Source organism: Pyrgilauda ruficollis, unplaced genomic scaffold, assembly GCF_017590135.1.
Source record: "Pyrgilauda ruficollis isolate IOZ18807 unplaced genomic scaffold, ASM1759013v1 scaffold2, whole genome shotgun sequence".
Taxonomy (NCBI): Eukaryota; Metazoa; Chordata; class Aves; order Passeriformes; family Passeridae; genus Pyrgilauda; species Pyrgilauda ruficollis.
In genome coordinates, this window is record NW_024519206.1 from 21289496 (window position 1) to 21313430 (window position 23935).

General features: G+C 43.0%; 1 protein-coding gene across 2 annotated transcripts in view; it reads left to right on the forward strand.

Moving 5' to 3' along the window:
* The window catches only part of SH3BP5 (SH3 domain binding protein 5), a 51349-nt gene that overhangs the window by 10463 nt on the left and 16951 nt on the right, over positions 1–23935 (forward strand). For both annotated transcript variants that reach the window (XM_041466467.1, XM_041466468.1), the window contains 2 exons: positions 2044–2172; positions 20882–21046. In XM_041466467.1, coding sequence (XP_041322401.1) covers positions 2044–2172; positions 20882–21046 — 294 coding nt within the window. The remainder of the gene's footprint in view (positions 1–2043; positions 2173–20881; positions 21047–23935) is intronic.

Genomic DNA, 23935 nt, shown 5'->3' on the forward strand with positions numbered 1-23935 from the left:
AAATGATAAACTGGGATTTCACACCAGTGTGTTCTTCAGCTGAAGCTTCCTATTCTGTGTAACTAACTACTTTGTGGAGTGGAGTTTGCTCATGGGCAAATGTCTGTTTCACCATTTGTAAGACCTGTGCTTCAGGCACCAGTTAGAGGAGCACTTGGAGTTCAGTAATTTGTATCTGCTTCAGAGTTAAAGGGAGATGAATGCGTACAGAAGTTGCTGTTAATTTGACTGCTTTGTTCTTAGTGTCCTTTGTTTTCTTTTGTTTTGCTTTTCTAAACTCCAAGTGGGGACTAGTCATCTTTTTCCTATGGGATAAGACTGTATATAATTACCACATGAGTAAATTTGGGGTAGGTTTCCAAGCACAGATTTGTAGTGATGATTTCTTTGTTCCAAGTGATCTTACAAACGTGGGAACTGAACTTTTGGATGAATCACTGCATAGGGATTTTTTTTACTTAAACTATTTATTTGCCTAACTAATATCCTTAAATGCAGCTTTCACAAAGAGAGTGAAAAGAAATCTTCCGGCTCATTCATTTAGATATCAGCTTTTAATTCCGTTCCTACACCTGCAAAGAATTTTTCTCTTTGTTAAATATACTTCAGTACTTAATATTTTTCTTGCAATATAGTCATCATGCTTGGAGTCTTTTTTCAGTTACTTATGAAACTCATTTTGAGCAGTGAACCATGTATGGTCCAGTAATTTAATTGGAAATATTCAAATTCTTCTCACTGAGAAAATCGTTGACTCGATAAATATTGTTTAAATGATACATTTCAGGCTTTCACTGAGAAATGAGATTATTGACTGGATTTGAGTTAATGAAATAATAAGTTAATGTCCATTTAATTCTTCATTTTTGACCTTGTTACCCATTTGCATAATTCCTTAGAATAGATTGGAGTACCTTAAGAATCCAAAGCTATTTGGCCTGGACTAAGATAATGCTGATGCTGGTTCAGGTTTTACATGACACTAAAAAGGAAGCAAAGAAGCTTTTACAGAAGTATGTTGCTTTTTCTGTAAAAACTGACGTATTGTTGCATTTTTTTCCACTTCTGAGAGCATAGTGGCAGCTTGCAATGTATTTTAAATCTTCCAGTGAAGAAGCAGTTTTGCATTCTAGAAATCATCAACAATAATGACAAAACCCTCCTGAATTGGGGCACTTCTTGAAGCCAGCTGCTTCCTGATTATTAACATGTCACTCCAGCAGTCTGCATAAATGTTGCACTCTAATTAGAGTTACAAACCTTGTTGAGAGCTCACATGGCTTTTCCTCTTCATCTCCTTAAATCCTGGGCCTGAATTTGCATCAGTCTGCAATAATTTAATATATTTAGAGTCTGTGGTGGATTCTGAGATTGAAATCAGAATAATTTTGCTTACATGTGTGGAAATTTCAGTGGAGCAGAGAAATATTTTAATTGCTTTAGCTAATCATGTAAGGAGCACAACTCATCCCGTTTGGAAGTAGCTAGGTTTTTTAAATATAGAAAATATTAAGAGTGAAGTGGAATGTAGGTGCCCTTCTCCATTGATAGAAACCACAGCTGAAAAGATGGGCTTTCTGTGCCAATTCCAGCTGATTTTCCAGCCTGCTGTGGGAGTTTGGCTTGCCTGCTAGCACCATTCTAGCATTATGTATGTGAGATGGCTTTGCCATTGAAGTCCCTCTCAGAGCTTGTTACACTGCTGTTTGCCTCCTCACCGAGTGAGTAATTTACAAACAGTTCCTCTCTGAGAAACCCTACCAGAGGTAACATCTAGAACAGGCTGTTGTAGGCTTTATATAAAAGCTGTCACTGAAAGACAAAGATTTGGTGTCCAGGATGCCAGGCTTTAGGATTTGGCTCTGGGTTCCAGGGTTCTTCTGCTGAAAAATTCTTAGTCCAAATGCCAGTAACTCTTTTGAACGTGTCAGCTCCTGTGTGAATCTAAAGAGGAACCTGAAGGTAGGAACAAACAGGTGGAAATAATTTTTGAAGCTCTAATCTGCCTTTTGTCTTTTCTTTCCTTCCTGCCACATTTTGAAGGACGCACGCCAGAAGTTCCGCTCTGTGCTGGTCGAGGCGACAGTAAAACTGGATGAGCTGGTCAAGAAGATTGGAAAAGCTGTAGAAGACTCTAAACCTTACTGGGAAGCTCGGAGGGTGGCCAGGCAGGTAAGAGCTTTCTGCCTTGTAAGCTTGTGGTGGTAGCTGGAGGGCACACACCGATGGTGTTGCTTCCCTGCTATTAATAACATCCTCAGCATGTGCACTTGGCTGACACTGGGCTGTGTCTCAGTTGCATGTCAGCCATGGGAATTGATGGCAGAATGGATTTCTTCACAGCCACAGCTGCACATGCCCTTCAAACCCAGAACAGCTACAGCAGACACAATAGCAAAAGACTAGCTCTCTTCTCTCATTATAAATGGCCTTTCAGAGCTCTCTCCTATCAGGAGTTGTACTTGTTTGAAAATACAGTGTAGACTTTGTGTGTGTGGTTTTTCTTCTTAAAGCAAAATGCTCAGCAGCTAAATGGCTGCAGCTGGAAGCTGCAGGGAAAAAGGCTAGAGTGGGGCAGGGTTTGGTGCTGATTGGGTTGTGCTGAAGTAGGAATGTGCTAAATGTGTCTCTGAAGTGTTTTGGGGACAAGCTGGGCTCGGCTTTCTCTGTCATCAGGGTCTTAATTCCCATGCCCCAACGACTGCGTGGTTACTGATAGGCCTGTGTAGCTCAGGGAGGGATGAGGTGTGGAGGGAAGAGTGTGACCTGCTGGATGAAGGGAAAGCCAGAAAGCTTGTGACATGTCAGGCAGCATCTCATTTTAGGGAAGAAGCTGCTGAGAGTTGAGTGTGTGGTGGCTTAGGCAGTGCTTCTGCTGGGTGTTTGTGGTGGTGGGGCTTGCTGGTGAGTGAGGCTTTTTGGTTTTTTTCCCCAAGGAAAGCATGTTCCTGGTTGCTATTTCTGTTTTCTCTTGAGGCAGGAAGAGTCAGGAAGAATTGCCTAGAGTTGCTTCTGTGCTTGGCTGGAAGGATGTGTGGGGTGGCATCTGTGGCTGGGCAGCTGGGATGTGATTGTGTTCAAGGGGAAGAGTGAGAGATGGGGGTGGCGTGTGTGAAATATGTGAAAACTGCAGAAGGATTTCGTTCATAAAAGTAGGTAGAGGGATGAGAAAAGTAGAGTAGGTGTGTGCCAGGAGGCAGGGAGTAAACTCTCAGGGGGAGGGAAGAGAATGTGTCCTCAGAACAGCACACAGGAAAGGTACAAGCTTCATTCCCTTGAAAGCTGGTGAAGCAGGAACTGAGTTGATGGGATGTGGCATACAAGATAACATGTGACTATGCTGATGCTTTAAATTGCAGAGCATTGTTTTGGAGGCATTGTCTCAGGTGATGGGGATGAGGTGTAGGGACTATTAGGCTTAATTCTGCAGACTAGGAGCCGTGTGGCAAACAGGTAAACTCTGCCTTGCTTGCTGTGCTTTGAAGTATCTGCCTCTCATCTCTAAGTGCTGTGAAACCCTGTTCTTGAGGTCTATGGTGTGTGCTGGAGATAAACCAGTGATGAGCTACAGAAGTTAGTAATTGTGTGAACTAGTATGTGCAATCTGGAAAAACAATCCCTGTGACGCTGCCTTGAGCATGATCTTATACTTCTGTTACTATAAATATCTGGGTAAGGCACAGCATGCATAGGGCTTCAAGAGTTACACTTGGAAGAGTTAATGGTGGAAGTACACACTTCGCAGTACAAAAAAACCCCCAAAACCATCAGAAGATCAATTGACTTTGAGGTTTGTAACATCACAAACTCACAGCAGCGAACTTTGGCCTCTGTCCTGAAGCTGGCAGCAGTTTATGTTCTGGAAATGGAATTTTGTATTGTTATGTCTCTGCTACCCCTGAAATCCATTCAGTCATTCTGGTTCAAAGGTACTTTGGAAGACCACTAAGAAACCCAAGCTCCTGAAGGTCCTTAAATTAGTAGAATCACTGCTCCAGCAGCAGGCTTGTTAGAGGGAGCAGTATTTTTTTTCCCCAATCCATTCTGTCACTAGCTAGATTTAAATGCTGTTTATCCCAGATCTGTTTATTTGCTTCACATTAATTTGTGTTTTAAATTCCTTGACAGCATTTTATTTTAAAGCAGGGGTTGCCCTTCTAACCACTCATTTCACTTTTTTTTTTTTGTTTTGTTTAATGAATCTGCTCATGAAACAAATTTCCCTCTTTGTATCTGTTTGGCAGACAGACATAGAAGGTGGTCTATGGTTTCCCTTTTGTCCTTTGTCTAATAACGTCTTAAAATGGAAAATGTGAGGGCCTAAAGGAATGCAAGCTTTGAATCTGGTGAATGATTCACAATGGTGAATCTGTCTGGAAGGTGGGAGATTGGAAAGATTGGTGCCAATCATCAGTAAAGCATCTGCCTAAAGAGTTTTTCTAGTTTTAATTTAATCTAGAAAAGTTCCACTTAACTGGGAGCAAATCCACTATGACAAAGCATGGAGGAGGGGTGAGTAGGTAGGGGAATACGAAACTGTAGGAGTGTACCAGAGTACTAACATGGTTAGGTGCCAGTTTGCATTTCTCTTTTTACTTTGATTTGCAAAACTGTAGAGAAATCATGGGAAGAGCTTGTTATTCTTATTTTTTAAAAATTTAAATTAATAATATCTAGCCTTCGAAGAATTGTCTTCCTCCTCCTTTCTTTACACTTATTTTAGAGCTATTAGGCTGCCTCCAAAATTATAGGAACAAGGTTCTTGAGGGCTGAAACAGCTTTAATTAAACAATAAGGGAAAAATGAGTGACTCTACTGGTAAGAGAAAGGGAAGTGTAAATTCCTGTTTGTTGTTCTCACTAAAGGGAAGTAAAACTATGACCTTGTAAATTTTAAGCCTTTTGGAAATACAGAATTGCATAATTAATGACTCTTAGTTTGGCAGAAATGCAGTTGTCCAGAGTTACTTGGGTTTAAGATGTCAGCTGCAGGATAAGTTACCTAATGCACGCTGTAGTAAGTCACATTCAGGAATTTGCTTTCACATGGCACCAGCACGAGTCTCTTTTGGAAATACGTGTTTCATCTATTAAAATAAAACCCACTAAAAAGGCATGAGGGCAGTGATATGGGGTCACCAAAAAACAGGTCACCAACTGAAGTATAACACTGGAGAAGCTTTAGGATCTTGAGCCCTTTTGTCTACTCACCCTTATCCCCATCTTGTGCAATCCTGTGTTGGCAGAAGATAGGGAATTCAAATTAACTCTCCTATGCAAAAGTCCTGTAGGATCTTGTTTGTGGAATGTTTGCCAAGAGAGCCATGGCTTGGCAGGGTGAAACTTTGCTTCACCAGAACATTGGCCCCTTAGTGTTAGGATCTGAGTACTTTGCCCTCTGAAATGGTGGCACAGGGAGTTAGGATGCTGTCTGTTGGTACCAAAGCAGTACAATTTTGCTTTTGCTGAGACTCAAGTGAGTTCTAGCTAATACTCTTGTTCAAGGAGATTTAATGTAACTTCTGCCAAGACAGAACTGTTCTGATTCCTCCTTTGGTACAGCAGTGGGCCTTTTGTGTTGATTGCAGACAGCACCTTACTGTTTTCGAGCATTTTGATTCCAATTTGTTGTTTAATCAAATTTTGAAGTACTCGTGCTGTGAGAACACTTTTTTTGTTTGGCATATTGTCTTTTCATGTTGGTCTTTAACTTATGCAGTAATGCCCATGTTCAGTGGAAGAACCTTGGCATGTAGAGGATTGTGCATGTGCACAAGCAATGCCCACATTGCAGCAATATGAAATTCCTGTAATCCAGAAGGTGGCCCAGGTTCTAAATGTTCAGAAAGTCAAATTTCCCATGTTTGTTTGGTTTGGGTGGTGGTTTATTCTTTTATTCACACCCCCCCCCCCCAACTAGTAGCTGTTTCCCTAGTTGTCTAATCAAAGAATGAGACTTTTGTTGCCCAAAGTTAATGGGGAAGAAGGGTGAAGTTGCCAGGAAATATTAATAATGTAAGCAGAAGTCCTGAGCCTCCTGAGGTAAGGAGTGTCTTAAGCCACTGTTGACTTCACTTCCAGGGCTGGGGCTGGAAAGTGCCTATGCAATGGTGCTCACAGTAGTGCCTGAGCACTACTGTGACAGGGCTGGGAAGTGTGTTACCTCCCTGGTGACAGGATGCTGTGCAAAAGCAAGTGTGGTCTGATGCATAAATCACTGGGCTGGCAGGAGCTGATTTTGTGCTGCTGCATGGCACAGATGAATGACTTCATGTCTCTCCCAGTTCCCATGTAAAATGAAGCTGTCAGGCTGCTCTGGAGCTGAGTTCATTAAGGGAAGTAAAAGCACTTTGGGGTCATGGGGTGAGAGGTGCCTTTAAAACACTGCTATCCATACATCATCACTTGTGAACCCATAGACAAATTGAACAGGAGATGTGCCTTTCTGCTTTGCTTCTGCTGGAAAAAGAATCTGATAAAAGTGCATTTCCCACCCCCACAAATAAAACAATCCATGTATTTTTAGCGACCCTAACCTGACTAAAAACCCTGGGAGTATTGATTTTAATTAAGTTTCAGCATTGCTTTGGTTCTGGTTCTTTTTTGTTGGTTGGTTTTTGTTTGGTGATGGGCTGGTTTAGTTTGGTTTTGTGGCAGGGTGAGGGGTTACATTTTATTGGCTCAGATTGGGAGTGAGGATGCTTTGCTGAACTTTAGTGCTCAGCCTATTTGGGAGAGACATGGTTTTGCTTTGTGATATTCCCTTCATCCCACTGCCCCCCTGCCTCATTTAGCTTTTACAAAAAAGTGTCAGAAAACTTGCTTCAGGCAAAAATAGGTGAAAGATTTATGCTGGGTTATACCTGTCAGTACGTCTCAGTAAAGGACCCACCTGTCCCATGTGTTCATACAGCAGTATGTCGGAAGATATGAATGTTCTGCTTCTTCTTGGGTCAGATTTCCTAGGTTTTACAACTATTTCTCTTTTTCATGTTGTTGATATACTTAAGCAGCACTTTTTTATCTGAAAAGGCTTGGAAAAACCTGCTGGAATGAGTATTTCATGGTTCTTCTCCATTGAGGTCAGGCATACCTGTGAGGAAATGCAGTTGATAGACAAGTAGGGACAGCTGTCCCATCCTGTTCCCTGCAACTTTTTATGTTGTAGAGCTCCTTTCTCTCACCTCACTAATAACCTTTCAGTCATGTAATATTTTATAACTGCGTTGCCACATCTGTGTGAAGAAATCAGCTGAGAGAATAAAGAATTATTAGAGGTGAGCTTTCAGATATTCAGATCCTGCACCTCCATTCTGTTTGTCTTCACAAAACTTAGGGGAGCCCAGTTACCACTGGGAAATTATTTCCTCTCTCAGATGTGAGTTTTGGTGTGATTCAATGACTTTTTTATTCGAAGTGAATCAGGATGAGAAGTAGCTGCTGTAATCCTGCAGAACAGGAATGGAGGAGGAACTGAGCCACTTTGTGGTGAAGGTGGGAGGGGTATAAGCAGATAAGAGCACACCTACCCAGCTGGAAGAGTCTTCCTCAGCAGGTGAGACTGATACCCTTCTTTGTAGAGATCAAGCCAGTAAATGAACAAAACTTTCCGAGGTGGCGATTGCGTCTCAGCTTCTAAGTGTACAGCTTGAGATGTCTGCAAGTAGTGTGGCAAGTGGGGAAAGTTGCAGATGGTAACTTCCTTAGCTCGAGAAACAAAAGCTTTTTAAATTCTTGTAATTTGGAGGTTCAAAACTGCCGAACATCCTTAAAGAGTAATTAGAAACTGGAAACTGTGGTCTTGCCAGTGTCAATTCCTGCAGCACCCGAGTTTTGTATCCAAATTCGCTCAGTGAGTGAGAGCTAATGGGATCACAGCACCAGCTGGCTCTGCTGGGAGAAGGAGGGCAACATTGGGTGTGGATGACAGCTCCTGGGTGCAGTTCCAACAGTGGTAGATATCTAGGTCTTTCCCTCTGGTTCCTAGACACTAAATGCGTTATCCATCAGTATATTGACTTCCCATGTCATAAGGAATCTCCTTCTCCATCCTACTTTTAGGAGCTAAAGTCCTCATGCTCATGTTTAGGACAAGAAGGAGTTAAGACTGATTTGTCTAATCTGATAGGAAGAAATACAGAAACTTGAAAATAAACCTTGGTAAACCTTCTGCAAAATCTCCCAACTGTTTCAGGGAATAAACAAATGCCCAGAGTTCTTGACTGCTTTCTGTGGCTATAGTTCAGGGCTGTTATTGTTGTTAAGTAAGCATACAGTCATAAAATGGTTTGGGTTAGAAGGGACCTTAAATATCAACAAGTTCCAGCCCACCTGCCATGGGCATAGGTGCCACCCACTAGACCAGGTTGCTCAATGCCCAAGCCATCCTGTCCTTGGACACTTCCAGGGATGAGGCATCCACAGCTGCTCTGGGCAATCTGATACAGTGCCTCAGTACTCTCTGAGTAAATAATTTCTTCCTAATCTAAATCTCTTCCCTTTTAGTTTAAAGCTGCTTCCCTTGTCTGATCACTAGGGCTTTTTTTTTTTTTTTGCATTTTTTATTATTTGTATTTTGGATGGATGTTGCTGCTCTGGCCTTTTGCAATAACCAGTCTAGGCTGGCAGTGTAGGTTGTGTTGTTTGTGCCCTGCCTGTGCTGTTTGCCCTTTTAGCTGATGGTGCTGTATTGCAGCTGCCCTGGTGGGTCTTGGGGAGCCTCTTGGCAGTGGGAGATGGGAGGGAATGATGCCTGGATTGGGAAGGTAGGGTGAATGGGGTGAGAAATGACTCACTCCCTGGGTCTGTAAATCAGCTATGTGGAAATAGCTGTGATTTTTAGATTACTTGGTGGGGAGGCAGGGGAGCAGCTCCCTTCCTGAGCTGGGACTTTGTGCTTGAGGAACCTGTGTGTGGGATGGAGGCTGATGTGATGGCCTCAGCTGGCGCTGCGGCAGGCCAGGCACGGGAGGGAGGCAGGCAGCACAGGCCTTGCCTGGGAACGGATGACTGGTGTGCTCTGAAGGGAAAAGAGACATGGAACTTGCTGGGTGAGCAGTCAGGAAGCTCAGTGCTGTGAAGAAATGGTAAGGGAAGGAAACACAGGTGAGCTGTGCAAGAAGTGCCTGAAAGTATGAAGCATTGAGATTGTGCGTTGTACCTGTTTGCCTGTGAAGTTTTCTGTGTCCTTTTTACCTTTTTGCTCCCTATGGGCCTGCTCTGGGTCTGAACCCCTTCTTCCCACCAATGTTTTTGGTTTTTTTATTACAAAACACATCATTAAATCTCGAGGAAACCGTATCGATGTGACGTCAGTCCTGTGGTGAAATGTGGAGTTCCCACTGCTGTGATCCCAAAGGGCATTCTCGCTACAATAATCTCCCTTCCCACACAAAGCATGGCTGGAGAGGGCATAAGCCAAACAAGCGAATCTGTAACTTTATTATTGAGGGTGAGGAGTCACTTCCTGGACTTTCTACCAGGGAATCCACTGAATTTTGTAAACTTTTTCTAAAGCAGGATGTACTTTGGATTCAGTCAAGCAAATGTTTCGCCATGCTCAAAGTTAGGTGGAGTGTCTCCTGTCATGTTTGCGCAGTTGGGATCTGAAACCCCGTGAGCAGCGTGTGGGGAGTCACTGCCCTGCCATCAGCGCTCAGTGTCTCACTGCTGCTGCACAGAGCCTGTGCTTGGTGTGCTCTCTTTGTTCCTCCCGAATGCTTAGAACTTGAAAACTGTATTTTAAGTCTTGAATCACGGTTCTGTTGCATTTTCCTTCAGGCCAAAGTAGCAACAAAGCCTAGGAAGCAGAGAACTCAGGGTCACTTACCTGGGTCAACAAGCTAGGTTTTGCCTGGCTGATTTATTAACCTTGTTTATTTACGTAAAGCCTGACTTAATGTGGCTTTTGTGTTCTGGCTTTGTCACCTGGTTGAACAGTGTGATATTGGACTGTGTCAGACTGGGTGTCCTTAAGCTGTCAAAAAGACGACAGATGATGCCTGGTTGGCTTGGGAAAGTTATGCCAAGGATCTGAAGGAAAGCTCCTTAATGTGTTTGTCTTCCCATCAACCTTACTAATAGGACAGTAGGTCAGTATGGCTGGCAGGTTTTTACCATCTTAATCTGTCCCATGTTTGGGAGCACTGACAACTGCTACTTCTCAGAGGAACGGAAAAAAAATCCTTACCTGATTCAAATGTAGTGCTCTGTGGCACCTGTAACAATGTCATCTGCAAGTACAATCTTCCCGGCACATTTGGATAGTGGGAACTAATTTTTACCACTTGCTTGTTGAAATAGCTGTGTCAGTAAGTTCTGTGTGTGCATGTCCCTCTCTATAAGTCAGATCACCTGTATCTCTCTGAGCTGCTGTGCCTCAGTAAATGAGTCTGGTTGTTCTGGGTTGGTATTCATACACCCTGCATTTCTGGTTTGTGTGAGCACTATCCTGTTGAAGGATAGTTGTATGAGCTATTGATACAAAAACTGTTTTCTTACGGTTATTTGCTGATGTGCTTTGGAGGCCTTCATCGTGTAAATTTGTTGACTGTGCTCTGTAAATTAGAGGTTCTTCCCTCTTCTGCTTTTCTTTGCAGAAGTAGAAGAAAATACAGTTTAATCTGTTTTGAAGAATTTATCTAGGAGAGATGAAAAAAATTACTCTTTTGGTGTCTCTCCCACTTTCTCCAACCCTACAAAGCCTCCATCAGTTCTCAGCTATAGTGGATGGCAGTAGCTCAAAGCCAGATATTCAATCTCCTCTCCTCCTCTCCATTAGTTGTTGGGAATCAAATTACCTACTTACTTTTTCTACCTTCAAGAATGTTGTTTTGTTTTTTTTTTTTTTTTGTTTCTGTTGTGAAATACTTAAAGTATTGTGCAAGTAGATCTGAAGTAATGGAATACTGTGTTAAGTTGGTGTGGAAATACCCTCAGTTCTTTGGAGTAACAAGGAGAGGGCTGGTACAGGAAAAAAAAAGGTTTTTTTTGATAGATGTCAGCTGATTTAGGCAGAAAGAAGTTATGTAGGTGGTCTGGCTATTAAGTTTAGCCACAGATACAATAACAGATGTTGGAACTGGCAGGAAGGTATAAGCAGCTCTCAAAGGGTGCTGGAACATGCAAATAGAACAGAATCCCTTTTTTCCTCTGCTGTTGTATGAAGATTTGAGTGACATCATTTTGCATCCTCTTCAGTTTGGAAAAATCTGAGAGATTAGGTTGTGCATTCCTTTGTGTGACTGTAGCACTTCCACAGCTATTGCCAGAACACCGATCTACAGGAAAAAAAACCAAAACAATTTAAAGGAAAGGTTTGCTTTGCTTTGTTGTCTGTCACCATTTTCTCCTCTGATTTTTTTTTTTTTGGTCTGGCCTCTAGTAAAGTCTATTTCAAGAGATTGTAAGCCACAGACAGGATAATCTGTTAAAAATAGTAGTTGGCATTTGAGCCTGGGTGGCTTGAGGTCAGGGTGATATCCTGTCTACCTGTTTTGTGTGATAATTGTTCAGGGATGCCTGCTGAAGGCAGCACAAGTCTTGCAACTTTGGGGAATTTTTTCAGCCAACCAAGTGTTTATTGTGTACAGTGGTCTAAATAGGTGGGAGTTTATTTTGGAGTGATAAATGCTTATGCTTAGGTCTGCTGCCAAAACAGATGTGATATGGATGTTGGTTACTGGATGTGCTTTGTTATGACTTCTAGTAAAACAGAACGAATTGTGGAGCTTTTGTCCTTGCTAGAAAAGATTATCTGAAGACTTTAATTTCTGTATTAGGAAATTAGCATGTGGGAATGGCTCTGCATTGACTTAGTTTCTGTAAGAAATACATCTCAATTGTAGCAAACAAAAAGTTGTACTGTTCAACAAGAAACTTTGCTGCCAGGATGTGGGAGAAATGTTCACCTCTTTTAGCTGTGTCTGCTTCTGGTGGTTGTTTAGTTTTTGTTTCCTTGCTGTAGTTTGGTTTGTCTTGGTAGGTTCTTTTAATTTGGTGAAGTGTGCTAATGGCTTGTTCTCAAAGGAGGATTTTATTACTGTGAAGTGGGACTGACATATTCCCTATTCCTGCTGCTACCTAGACTATTTCCTTCGAGGAATGGACTTAGCCCTTCATTAGTCCAGGACACCGCCTGCAACTTCTTTGGTTAAGTGAAGCAAGCCTGTTATTCACTTGTGCTATGGAGTTGTGTAATTTGACTAGAAAAAATGTTGAAGGGTCAATAGTTATCTTCAACATGTCCCTTAGGAGGATGACTGTCTAAAAAGTATCTGTGAGCATGCAGAGGTGGACAAGGTCAGCACAGAACTTTCTTCCAGAGTGTATTCCTGGTATTGAGGACAGGCTGGTGGGTGTGGAGCTTTCTGGGAACTGGGAGAACATGTCCAGAACAGCCCATCAGCCAGGTGAAACTCCTACCCACATGCCTTGTCTTTGCTTATGCCAGTATGAATGCACAAGATGTGCTTTCAGAACCAGGCTGCCAATCCCTTACCAGCACTGTAGAAACTTCTATTTAAAAAACATTTGCTGCTTTGGTGGTGATTACATGAGACAAGGGTCCAGTGTTTCTCCTGAACATACCTGTTGCATCTGTATGTGCTGAATGTTGATTATCTTGGATGATTAAAAAAAGCCACTGACGCAGGCGGTGTACCTCTTCCAGGGTGTATTCATGGGAGTTGTTCCTTGCTTCTATATTTAATTCCAGCAAAGCAGGCTGCTGCCAGGTGCAGATGAGCATGTAGAGCCTCTGTAAACCTGGAAACCAGCTGTAAGCCCTAGACTCGCTGACTCACTGCCTAAGCTCTCAGAATGCAGGTGCATAGAGCAGGGAGGATTATCTCGGTGTTTTTCTCTCTTAATAAGATCTTTCACCTTTGAGATCAAAACCTGGACGTATTCTATCGTCTCCTCTTGCAGAAAGCAACAGCTTAATAATTTTGGCCACAAACAATTGCACAACTAACAAGCAGATGGCAGTGAATGCCCGAGAAGGCTGTGCCTGGATGGTATTAGACAGAGCCATTTGTCATGCTCTGGTGCCACAGACTTGTTAATTAGTGTGAGTAACTCCAAGGCACACCAGCATCTCTCAACAACCACATGAAAAACAAAGGAGGGGCAAAAGGCTTGGGGTAGTGTCTCCCATGCAATCTCTGCACCCAAGTGAGCATCACCTCCCTGTTCCTGTAAGGCAGGGAGCTACATTGATTAAAACCAGCGAGGAGACCAGCAGGTTTCAGATGACTGCACATGGCAGTGATCAGCTCAGAGGGGATATCCTTGCCCTGTTTCACAAGATCCTGGTTACAGCCTAGATGGGAGCTGCCAGAGAACAGAGAAGGGCTGGCAGCTGATTGTTCAGTCCAGTTCAGGACTGGTCTTAACAGTGTTTAAGGGAACTGTGTGTTCAGATGTTTTCTTTCTCATTTCCTTCCACAGCTCCCAAAGAAGGGAGGTGGGATTCTGCCTTTGAGGAGTCCAGCTGTCTGCATGCTGGCAAAAGAAGCAGCTAATGAATGAGCTCTTGGTTGTGCCCTGAACCTTCTGGGTCTTCGAACACACTCGTGATCCTGTCTTAAAGGAGTTACACATACCACCTAACTTTAGCACAGAGCTAGATGTCTCTTGAAGCATGCTCTGTAGGTCTGCTCTTATTTCCTGAGCCTTTTTATAGACTGCATAGGAATGTAACACACAACCAGGAGTCAGGTCAGTTCTGCAACAATTTGGCTGTTAGAAGAGAAGGGGTGGATGCACTTAGGGGACCAAAAGCCCAGAACAAGAATAAGACACCTAATCAAAAGCAGAGACTAAGGGACACATGGTTTTAGTGTTCCACAGGCATTTCTCTAGTTATGCAGCAGGGAGGAAATGGTTTGTATTTCACAAAAATCTAGCAAGGCTTGTTTTCACCTTTTCCTCCCGTCTGCCTTCTCCATCCAGTTAAAAATCTTTCAATCTGCTTTTGAAAAAACAAATTCTAACCCATGCTCAATTATATAGCTTTATAATAAACTGCTTAAAGAGTATTTCAGACTCTTGAGAGACTGTATTTTTTGATGCAAACAGTCATCATGGATTATATAGATCAGGCCTCGTAGATATGTCAAAATGAGGTCACTCCCAAGGCCTTGGAATTTAGAAGTTGTTTAGAAAAGTACAGCTAGAAGGGGTTTCTGGAGTGTTTTTATTATTTTTCAGTTCTGGTTTGGATCAGTTTTTAGGCTTTTGGGAGAGGAGAAAGAAAGGTCATGGTCCTTAAAAATAGCAAACAGAACCCTTACACCCCCCCTCCCCCCGAGTTGCACCACTAGTCTGTTTATTCAGGAAAATAAATGCATTTGAGTATCTAGGAGAATATTCAGCATCACTGCAAAGGTTTTGCAGAAAGGTTTTTCAGATTTTGAGAAACTAGGAAAAATATGATGGTATTTGATAGAAGCACTGGTTGTTCAGGAGGACCTTTAGAGGTCATCAGATCCCAACTTTCTCTCAAAGCAGAACTGTCACATTGCTGGATTGCATCAGCCATGGTTTTGCCAGGTCTTGAAGACTGCCAGAGATGGGGACTTGAAACCTCTCTCTGTAACGTGTCTGCAGGATTGGCCAGCCATGGCCCTCTTAGTTTAGCCTAGGACATGGTTTGCATTGCTCCCAGTGAGACTGCACCTTCTCAGCTTTCTCAGCCTGACACCTGTTGTAATGTGCAGGTCCTTTTCGACAGGGCTGACCGTGGGATTGTTCCACCCCAAGTGCAGGACTCCACAGGTCTCCTTGTAAAGTGTCTCTTGGCCCAGTCAGGTTTCCCAAGCTCCATCTAGGCCGAAGTTCTGCCTTTTCAACCACCTCCTCTGACGCAGTGTCATTTGCAGATTTGCCGTGGATGGAGCTGCGCCAGTGCCAAGGTTGTTGTTATTTGTTTGGATGTTGAGCATGATGAGCCCTTGTGCTGACATCTGGGCTGCTGCTCTTGTTCCTGCCTGCCAGCTGAATTAAAACAGCTTGAGGAAAACTGAAGCTGAAATAGCAGCACTCAGTGGCTGGTTGCTGTGAGCAGTGCCAGGAGCACTCAACTGCCTTCACCTTGGGGGCTTCTGAATCACTGAATCTGCTGCAGGGCTGGGTAAGGTGGGGATGCTCTGGTCAATGAGTGGTGATCCTGCTGTCCCCATTCCTGCCAGAAGCTTGTGCAGAGTGCTCTGGTGCAGTCCCTGCAGTCAGAGGGATCCCTGAAGACAGGCAGTGCTGCAGCAGCTCTGGTGGGCGATTGATGGAGTAAAGTTCCTGTTGCAAAACATGTTCCCTGTTGTACGTTGCACAGCAAATTAACGTGGGATGTTGATACAAGAAGGAAAGGGGGCCAGAATGAAAACATCTGAAACTTGATTCCTTCTGAAGAGTGGGACTGGAACACAGTTAATAATTTTCTATTTGCTAGTAAGCAAGTACATGTTTGCTGGTGGCAATTAAACTATTGTTTTAAAGATTAATGGGTGGGAGAAACAGTGGTTTCACAGTAACAAACAAGTGTTTTCTAGAGCAAAGGCCTCAGGCCAGCACGTGGTGTGCTGGTGCCTTGTTCTGACCAGCAGCTGTGTGTTCCATTCACGTTCCAGCTTATGGTGATTTCATAAACAGAAATTGTTCATGTCTTTCATTGGCAATAACTCAGAGATGCTGAAATAAAGTGGATGTCAAGGCCTTGGCAGTGCAGGACGGGATAGATTCACTTGGATAAATGAGAAGCCAATTTTGAAAATACCTGATCTTTGCTGACTGATGTTTCTAATGGGAAAATTTCTGTTTGTGTTGTGATGTCCTTTTCGCTAAATACCAATACTTGGGGTCTGGTCCTCTGGTGGGGCTGGCCAAGGGGAGAAATTCTGCCTAGGCTTGTCTACACAAAATGAGCCCTCTGCATCTGTTTGGGGAAGCCTGGCTGGTCTGTGAGCTGTGTGCAGGTGTGTTCACATGTCAGAGGATGAGCAGTGCCTACCAGGGTACATTAGATGTTGGCTAACCTCACAGGAATGCTATAGCTGTGTTGTACCACATTTCAGTGTCAGTGATACTGTGCAGAAACAAAAACAAAAATCAGAGATGAGATGAAATATGAGATGAGATATGTCATAGGTTCAAGATATATATAGGAAGGTGGGGAAAAATCCTCTATTAGCAGCTGGGCAAGAGCTTGACTACAAAGAGGGTTTGGGTCAATAGAAGCTAATGTGGACTAATCAAAAAATTGTATTTCATAATTAAAGAATGCACAGTTTTCTGCTCTGAAAGTGGACAAGCAGATGTCTGTATGGTGCTGCCAGTTCCAGGAGGACTAAATTTAAAAAGTGCCTGGTTTTGTTATCTGTTAGCTTGCCGTGGTCTAGTGCTTTTTTAATTTCTAGCTGACAGCATAATCTGTCTGTTGTGCTTGGTTCCCTTCTGTGCAAGGCCCTGTGTAGGCTAAGCAGAGGACTGCCCATGGCGGTGCAGCTTTTATCCCCCAAAAGGGATTTGTCAGGACTGAGCATCTTTCAGCAATATATTAATAGCTTGCAGTTATGAATCCTGCCAGTACCCCTTTAATTTTACATAATTTATTTCTAAGCTGACACTTTTGATACCGCAGTGCATGATTTGCTTCTGTGAGTGCTGCTATTGCATGTCACTTCTGAGTCTGTGGGAGCTGCCTGGGAAGTTCAGGGCTGTGCCCGTCAGAGCCAGGGAGATCAGGGAAGTGGATGAGCTGGTGAGAGGAGGTCACACGTGCAGAACAGCACAGGGTGGAGAGTCTTCTGAGTCTGTGGGAGCTGCCTGGGAAGTTCAGGGCTGTGCCCGTAGGGTGGAGAGCGGTGCAAAGAGAGCTCTTGGCCATGAGGAAGGGGCTGAGTGGGCAGAGCAGGACTTCTGGATGTGCTGCTGGTTGTAGGGAAGGGACTTACTCTTATGGGAGATGTGTTTGTAGCTGGTTGCTTGTAGAAGACTGAGTTTCAGAGCAGGGACAAACAGAATGGCAGGAAGAGTTGATGCTGTGTGTGGACAGCGTGTGACAGATGTGCTGTGACAGTGGGATTCTCCTCAGCTTCATTCTCTGTGGCTGCCTAATTGTGTTTCTTTAGGACTCCCGTTTTATATTTTACACTGATGCAGGAAGGGTCTGCACTGGTGAAGACACTCAGTTGAGTTTCCTGGCAGAAAGCACTGATCATGAACCACAATGAATGCTGTCACCCTGGCAGTGGGAGCTGGAGCACAGGTCCCCCAGTTCCCAAGGTGTCAGGACTTCCTCATTTTCAAAAAGAGGCTTCACTGGACTGGCTCTTGTGACTATAATGAAAGAAATCCTCACTTCTGTGTTGGGTAAGCTCACTCCATCAAGCACCAGCGATATGGATGACAGGCAGAAAGTTGACATCCTACTTGCCTCCAACCGCCCTCAGCAATTTATGTCCTCATCCCTAATACATTTTCTCTCATTCTACCCCAAGGCTAAACCCCTCTCAACTCAAACACGAGTTTGTGATGAAAGACAGCCTAGTTTTCAGTCATTCATTTGAATTTTGGATTTTAGTCTTGAGAGAAACAGCCACTGTCTGAACTGGTAAAGTTTACGTGCAATATAAGGAGGCTGGATGGAGAGGTGAGCTCCTGCTGGTTTCTCTGTGGTTTTAAAAGCACATGAAGAACATGGGTACTCTGTTTTCCATCAAATGGAGTGACCTGCAGGCTTAGGACTGAGAGCAGCCTGTTGGTGATGGTGCAGAACAACTTGTACATGCTGGAGGGAGTTTTAAAGGAAGGCTAATTATTGGGTAACTGTACTAGAACACAACAGAAAGTGTTTGAGTATTATTCTTCACATTGGCAAAGCCACAAACCTGTTGATGTTTTCCTAATGACAAATGTATCCTAGCTTATGTTTTTTTTCTTTCTCAGACTTTTCAGTAAGCTGCTTAAAGTACAGACTGTAGACTGACTTCAGATAAATGTTGGAGCTAAATTTCTATTTGGACTAACTATGTTGCTCAGAAACAAAGCAGTGTTTCCAAATTGTCACTGTAGACCGTATTCAACAAATGCAGCTGGGAGGGAGGGTTTAGGTATGGTTTTGTTTCAGTTTTCCATTTACCTACACAGTTAGAGGGCATGAATCTGAATGGATTATGGGCCTAGAGTTGTGGGCCTGCCTGTTAACAGCTCCAGCTGTCACTGTCCTGCAGGTCCAGGTGCAAGCAGAAATCTAACTGAGTTGTACATTTGGCTTCTGGTTTTTTTTATCATAAAGGAATGTTCCTTTTTTAGAGTCGATTGGTCATTAAGGCCTTCATCAGAAGGGCTACTAGTACTGCAAACTACCACTAAATGTTGTTTTCCATGGGGATCTCAGCTCCTAATGCTCTGCAGGCTTTTTGCTGGCTTAGATGTCTTGATCCCTGACCCAGGTATGTGTGCCAACAGAAACTTTCAAGTGCTGATGCATTATGGTGAGAAAACTGTACTTCTGTTCTTGCAGTGCCCCTGGGATCTGGTTGTACTGAATTTGGAAAGCAGTTGCTTGCTGAGGAGGTTCTGGCCGTGCTAGGAATGGGTCTGCAGTCTGGTTTTGTGTGTTTGTAACTCATTTCTCACGTGGGCAGGCCTGCTCATGCAGCAGGGCAGCCAAGGAGCTGAAGCTGCCTTCACAACCTTATTGCTGGACCTGGTTCCCTCTTGTAGAGTCTTCCATGAAAATTGGTCTTGCTCTTCCTTCAGGCATCCTCAGCATTGTTCTGCAGTACTTGGTGCAGGCTCTTACTGAGTCTTGCATTTTATTTGCATCCCATCTTAAAATCCCATCTCAAACTACTTTTATGGGAACTTTTGGCCTTAATTTCTATTTGATTCCTCTACTAGCATAGGTCTGACTTACTGGACAGAAAAAAAAAAAAAAAGTTGTGAGTTTTTAGAAAATTTAGTTGATATATAGGGACTAGGTTGAGGCTTTTTTGGTGTATTCAGGCTTTTTGATGTATTCTTTGTTGGAAGCCCAGGTTGAGCCTTGTTTAAAGATCCTCAGATGGCTTTTTTGTGTTGGTGAATTTTTGTGCTTGCTGGGTATCATGGTTTAGGTTAGTTAGTGGCTAAATAAAAATATTCCATAGTCAGGCTTATTCTGAATTTCTAAAATGTGTTAATATATTTGAAGCAGGCAGCTGGTGACTGCGGTGATGAGGAAATGTAACATGTGGGGGTATTTTTCAGAGAGGAGATCATGTTGGCATTGAACTTGAACCAGGATGCTGTGCATCCAGTAACCTTGGCCCAAAGGATCTGTGCTGCCTTGGAATGTGCAGTTCTGCATGGAAATTAACACTTGAGTGCCCTGGCTCTTCACAAAGGCTGTAGGCAGGGTGATATGGTGTGAACTGCCTGAAAACAACAAAGAGCATGGTTAGGTGAACTTCTCTGTGGAAAACGTCGCCAGCCACTTCAGAAGGAAATGCATCAGGGACCTTGGTTGGAAGGAAATTACTGCTCTGATTGTGGTGACTTTGATTTCCCTCTTTAGCTAGTAAGTGAAGGACCTCTGACACATAATTCCTATTTTTGCACGGTTACCTTGGGGTGAAGTACCTCCATGTGAGAGAGGAAAGGAAGTAAGAAGAGCTTGCTGCTATTTCAGGACATGGAGAGGGAAACTTAGTGCACTTTATTTCCTTTTGAGACTTGTGTTTAAATTAGGAGTCCATCTCTCCCCTGCTATGGGGCAGGGAGGGAGGGTTTTTTCCATTACCTTTACAAATAACTGTGGTGTCTCAAGTGTGGAGGTATTTGCAGCTGGTATTGAGGGGGTGTAGCCAGCTGTTTGCTGAAGAATGCACTGTTGTTCCACTTTTATATCAGGAATTTTTAGCCACTTTCCAAATGGCCACCATTTCTTTATGCTAAAACCTCTTCCTTTATCCATAAGACTTTATCTTCCTCAGTGTAGTATTCTGTATGTCAGAGTCCTTTCTCATGTTTGATTCTCAGACTCCTTCTGTGTATATCATGATATGTGAAGTTTTACTCATTATTTTGTTCTGTCAGTCATGTCTGGTCAAAGACATTTTTCATAGGTATGGACTAGGTAATTCCAGTTTATTTTTGAAAAATCATTGAAGTGTAAATGAAAACTCTCTTCACAGTGCTGGATGTTCAATTAATTGAAGATGAGGCTTGCATTGAAAGGGTTGTATTCCTGAGCAAAACAGCTCAAAAATACTCCTTTAAATAAAAATCTGTGAAATATATAATGTAGAAAAATTCAGGTAAAGATTTTTTTTTTAAAATTCCCTTGGTTATTCTTGTGTCTCTGTGCTGGGGACTTACTGTACCAGTTGTGTACCAGCGATAGCAAAATAAAAAAACACTCAAAGAATTAAGGGGTCACCATCTCAGAGAACTTGTTTATTCTTTATAGCAAGGTAATAATTCCAAAATATTTCCTCAGTGTGATTAATGGTGTATCAGATAAAAATCCACCCGGACTAAACTCAGGGAGTGCCATTCTCAGTGTATTCTTGACATGCCACTAGTTTGCTATTTCACTTTCTTCTGGTTTGTTGATCAGTGATTAAACCTGCATCATTTGGTGTTACCTCTCAGCCAGGTGCTTATTTGTAGGCCATCAGCTACAAATTCAACTTCTTGGCAAATGACCTCTCTGGGTGGGAACTGCTGCTTTGGCAGGACTTTCTGCAGTGAAAAATACGTTATTTCAAGTAAAAGTTTGGGAAACAGTGATGCCAGTGTGGCTCTTTGTAAAAGTCTTGGGATTAGTGTCATAAATCTTCTAAATGTGACTGTGAGGGTTCCTTTGTCTCTAATCCCAGCCTTTTTTTTTTCCCATTTAGGCGCAGCTGGAGGCTCAGAGGGCGACTCAGGACTTCCAGAGGGCCACGGAAGTGCTGCGTGCTGCGAAGGAGACCATTTCTCTTGCAGAGCAGAGGCTGCTGGAAGATGACAAGCGCCAGTTTGACTCTGCCTGGCAGGAGATGCTCAACCACGCTACTCAGAGGGTAATACAAACTGCCCCAGCATCTGCCTTTTCCATACTTTGTGTTCCCCTGTGGTGTATGAGGCCCAGTTTCTGAAAGACCAGATTTTCCTTTTGGTCCAGATACATGACATCTAGGAAATGAAGCTATGGAAATGGTGAAGCCTAAGGTTGAATGGTCTGGGTCTTGGCTGCTTCTGGGACAACTCTGTGGTGCTCCAGTAGTGCAGTAGCTCTCTACAGGAAAAAAAAGTTATTACCATTTCTTTTACAGGGATAAACAATGTCTTAAGGCATTTGGAATTGTGCCAGAATAATTGCATGGGGATGCCTGTTCCTGAGTGTGTGGGTTATGGGTGTGTTTACCCTGGCAAAACAGGGACATGTTCCAGTTTTAGTATAACCTGTCCTTAGTATGGGCTAAATTGAACAAGTCACTTTGCTTCAGAAATGTGTGTTTGAATGTGGAATTACTCAAAATCGTGTGTTGCATTTTAAGCTTGCATGCTGCTTTATCCTGAATTCACTTTGGAATTTAGACAAGGTCCTACCTCCTTTGTAAAGTCTTTTTAAACCTACAGATGCACTAACAAAGAAAGACAGTATTCTTTCTAGCAGACGTCAGGAAGAATTTTCCTGTCATTTATCTTCTCTCTGTTAAAATAAACCTTTCTGCCTTTTTTTAACATAAAAGAACCAAAAACCCAAGTTAAAAACTTTTGTTCTGTCATATGCCAGTGAAGCTGAACTTGCTATTCCAAACATGCTATCATGCCATACAATGCTCATATTGTCTTGCAGTCCTCAGTGCAACAGTTGCTCTGTTCTGTTGCAGAAGCTTCTCAGTTATAAGAAAGCCTCTATTTCAGGGTGAATTTTAAAATCCAGCTGCCTAATGAAGAAACAGACAACAGAAAGGATGTTTGCTGTGTGTAGGGGAGAGATACAAAACCTGGTATACATTAATGAGAAAATGAACTCCAGGGTACTGTTTGTGTTATTGTCTCTGTTACAGTTTGGTATTTGCAGATGTGGTGACCTCTGTGTTTATGAGGGGAGCCCCACCTTTGCTGTTTGTGTGTGCCAGCTGTCATTTTCCCTAGCTGTAATCCCTGCTCAATATGAATGAGGTCCAGAAATAGATAATTTTGGATTCTCACAATTGATAGATGAGAAAACCAGAAGTGTCTAAGGAGTTGCTTGGAGCTCCTGACTGCTAAACTGCTGAGTTTTGGTGGACAGTAACAGCAATCACATCTACCACCTACCTCTCTCTAGCTGGCAGAACAAAAACTTGTCTTGGGCTGGGTGACGAAAGAAACAATGGCAACTTGAGAGTACAGATGAATTCTTCTTTTCCTTGGCTGTTTCAAAGGCATCCTTGTGTCCTTCTACAACTCTTGATCATTCCCTGACAGTCTGTGAGAGGTGTGCAAACCTGAGATGAGCCAACCCAGTGATTCAGAGCAGCAGCTGGCTGGCTGCTGGCAGTGTTTGGTGGGGTTGTGCTGGTGGTGTCAAAAGGTGCTGTCAGTGATTGCAGGACAGCTGCTTGCTGGGGGGCTGGTTCAAGCCCTAATGTTGCTGATTTGTTACAGCTGAACAGTAAATGGGGTGCTTAGGTGTACCCACCGCAGCTATAAAATCTCCTAGGCACAGACTGGACTGTATAGAGCAGCTGACGGCTCCATGAATGGAAAACTTGTTGTCCAACAACTCCCAGAGCTTAAAATAGTTTGGGTGAACTCAGTTCCTAGAAAGCCCATCTGCACCTTTCCATGGTGCAGCAGGTTTTGGGAGAGTTACATGGAAGTTTGTCCTGTGATTTTCATTGGCTGTGGTGGAGGTCTTAAGGCTAAGGCCAGAGCCAAGGAGGATGAAAATGCTATTGGAAGTCCTGACTGATCACACCCAGCATTAGTTTGTTTGGAGTGCTTGACTGAGTTTTGTGTCTTCTCTAAGAGTGGGGTGAAAGCTTCACTTGGCTTCAGTGCATGCAGTTAATGAAGTGCTCAGTGTTCAGTGAGGCAAACAGAATGATTGGGATCTCAGGGAGGAGGAAGCATTGGCATTGCCTACCAAGCTATGGATGAAAAGAGGTTAGGGGATGGGATCTTTTAGAACAAAAGTTCTCCTTCACTGCCACAGTATTGCTGACAACTCAGATCATTAACTATGAATTACATTAGAAATCACTGGTGGGAAAAAACCTGTTTCTGTGGGTGAAGGCTGACGGTTAAGAAATAGACATCTTCTACTGGCACATATAAAATTGCTCTTGGTGAAAGCTTTTGCACTCTGGTTATTTGAATTTTAGAGCTTTTTTTGCATGCATTTGTAGACAGTTGTAGTGGGCAGAGAATAATCTTGCACCAGGCCTTTTACAGCAAGGACTCAAGTGCAGAAAAGCACCTCTGAGCTAAATGTTAGAAATGGGCTACTGATTCATGTTTCTCTTCTGATAGAAATGTCAGGCCAGAGTCAAGTGTTTTTTTTTGCTGTTCTTAGGCAGAGGAAGCAGGCTTTACTGAATGAATCTGAAACTTGGAACCAAACCTGAGCCCTGTAGCTTGGTAGCTGACAAACACTGTGAACTGGAAAAAGAAAGCATAAAGAAAAAGTGTAGGTGAGAGAACAAACTAGAAACTGATGTTTTATGCAGCTGTGTGGAAATGCTGTCAGGTTACTTTTGCACTTGACCTGATGGATATAGGCAAGGACTTGGGTTCCAGGGTACCAAACAGGAAATGCAGTTTCCAGACCCTCACTGGGAGGAAATAGAGATAAGGCTTGTATGTTGTAATTGCTTTTTGATGTCTTGATAGTCTGAAAAGCTATTAACACTATTTTTAATGTGACGAGCTATTGTGCTTCTGCAAACAAGACTTTTGTAGCCACTGATCTAGAAAAT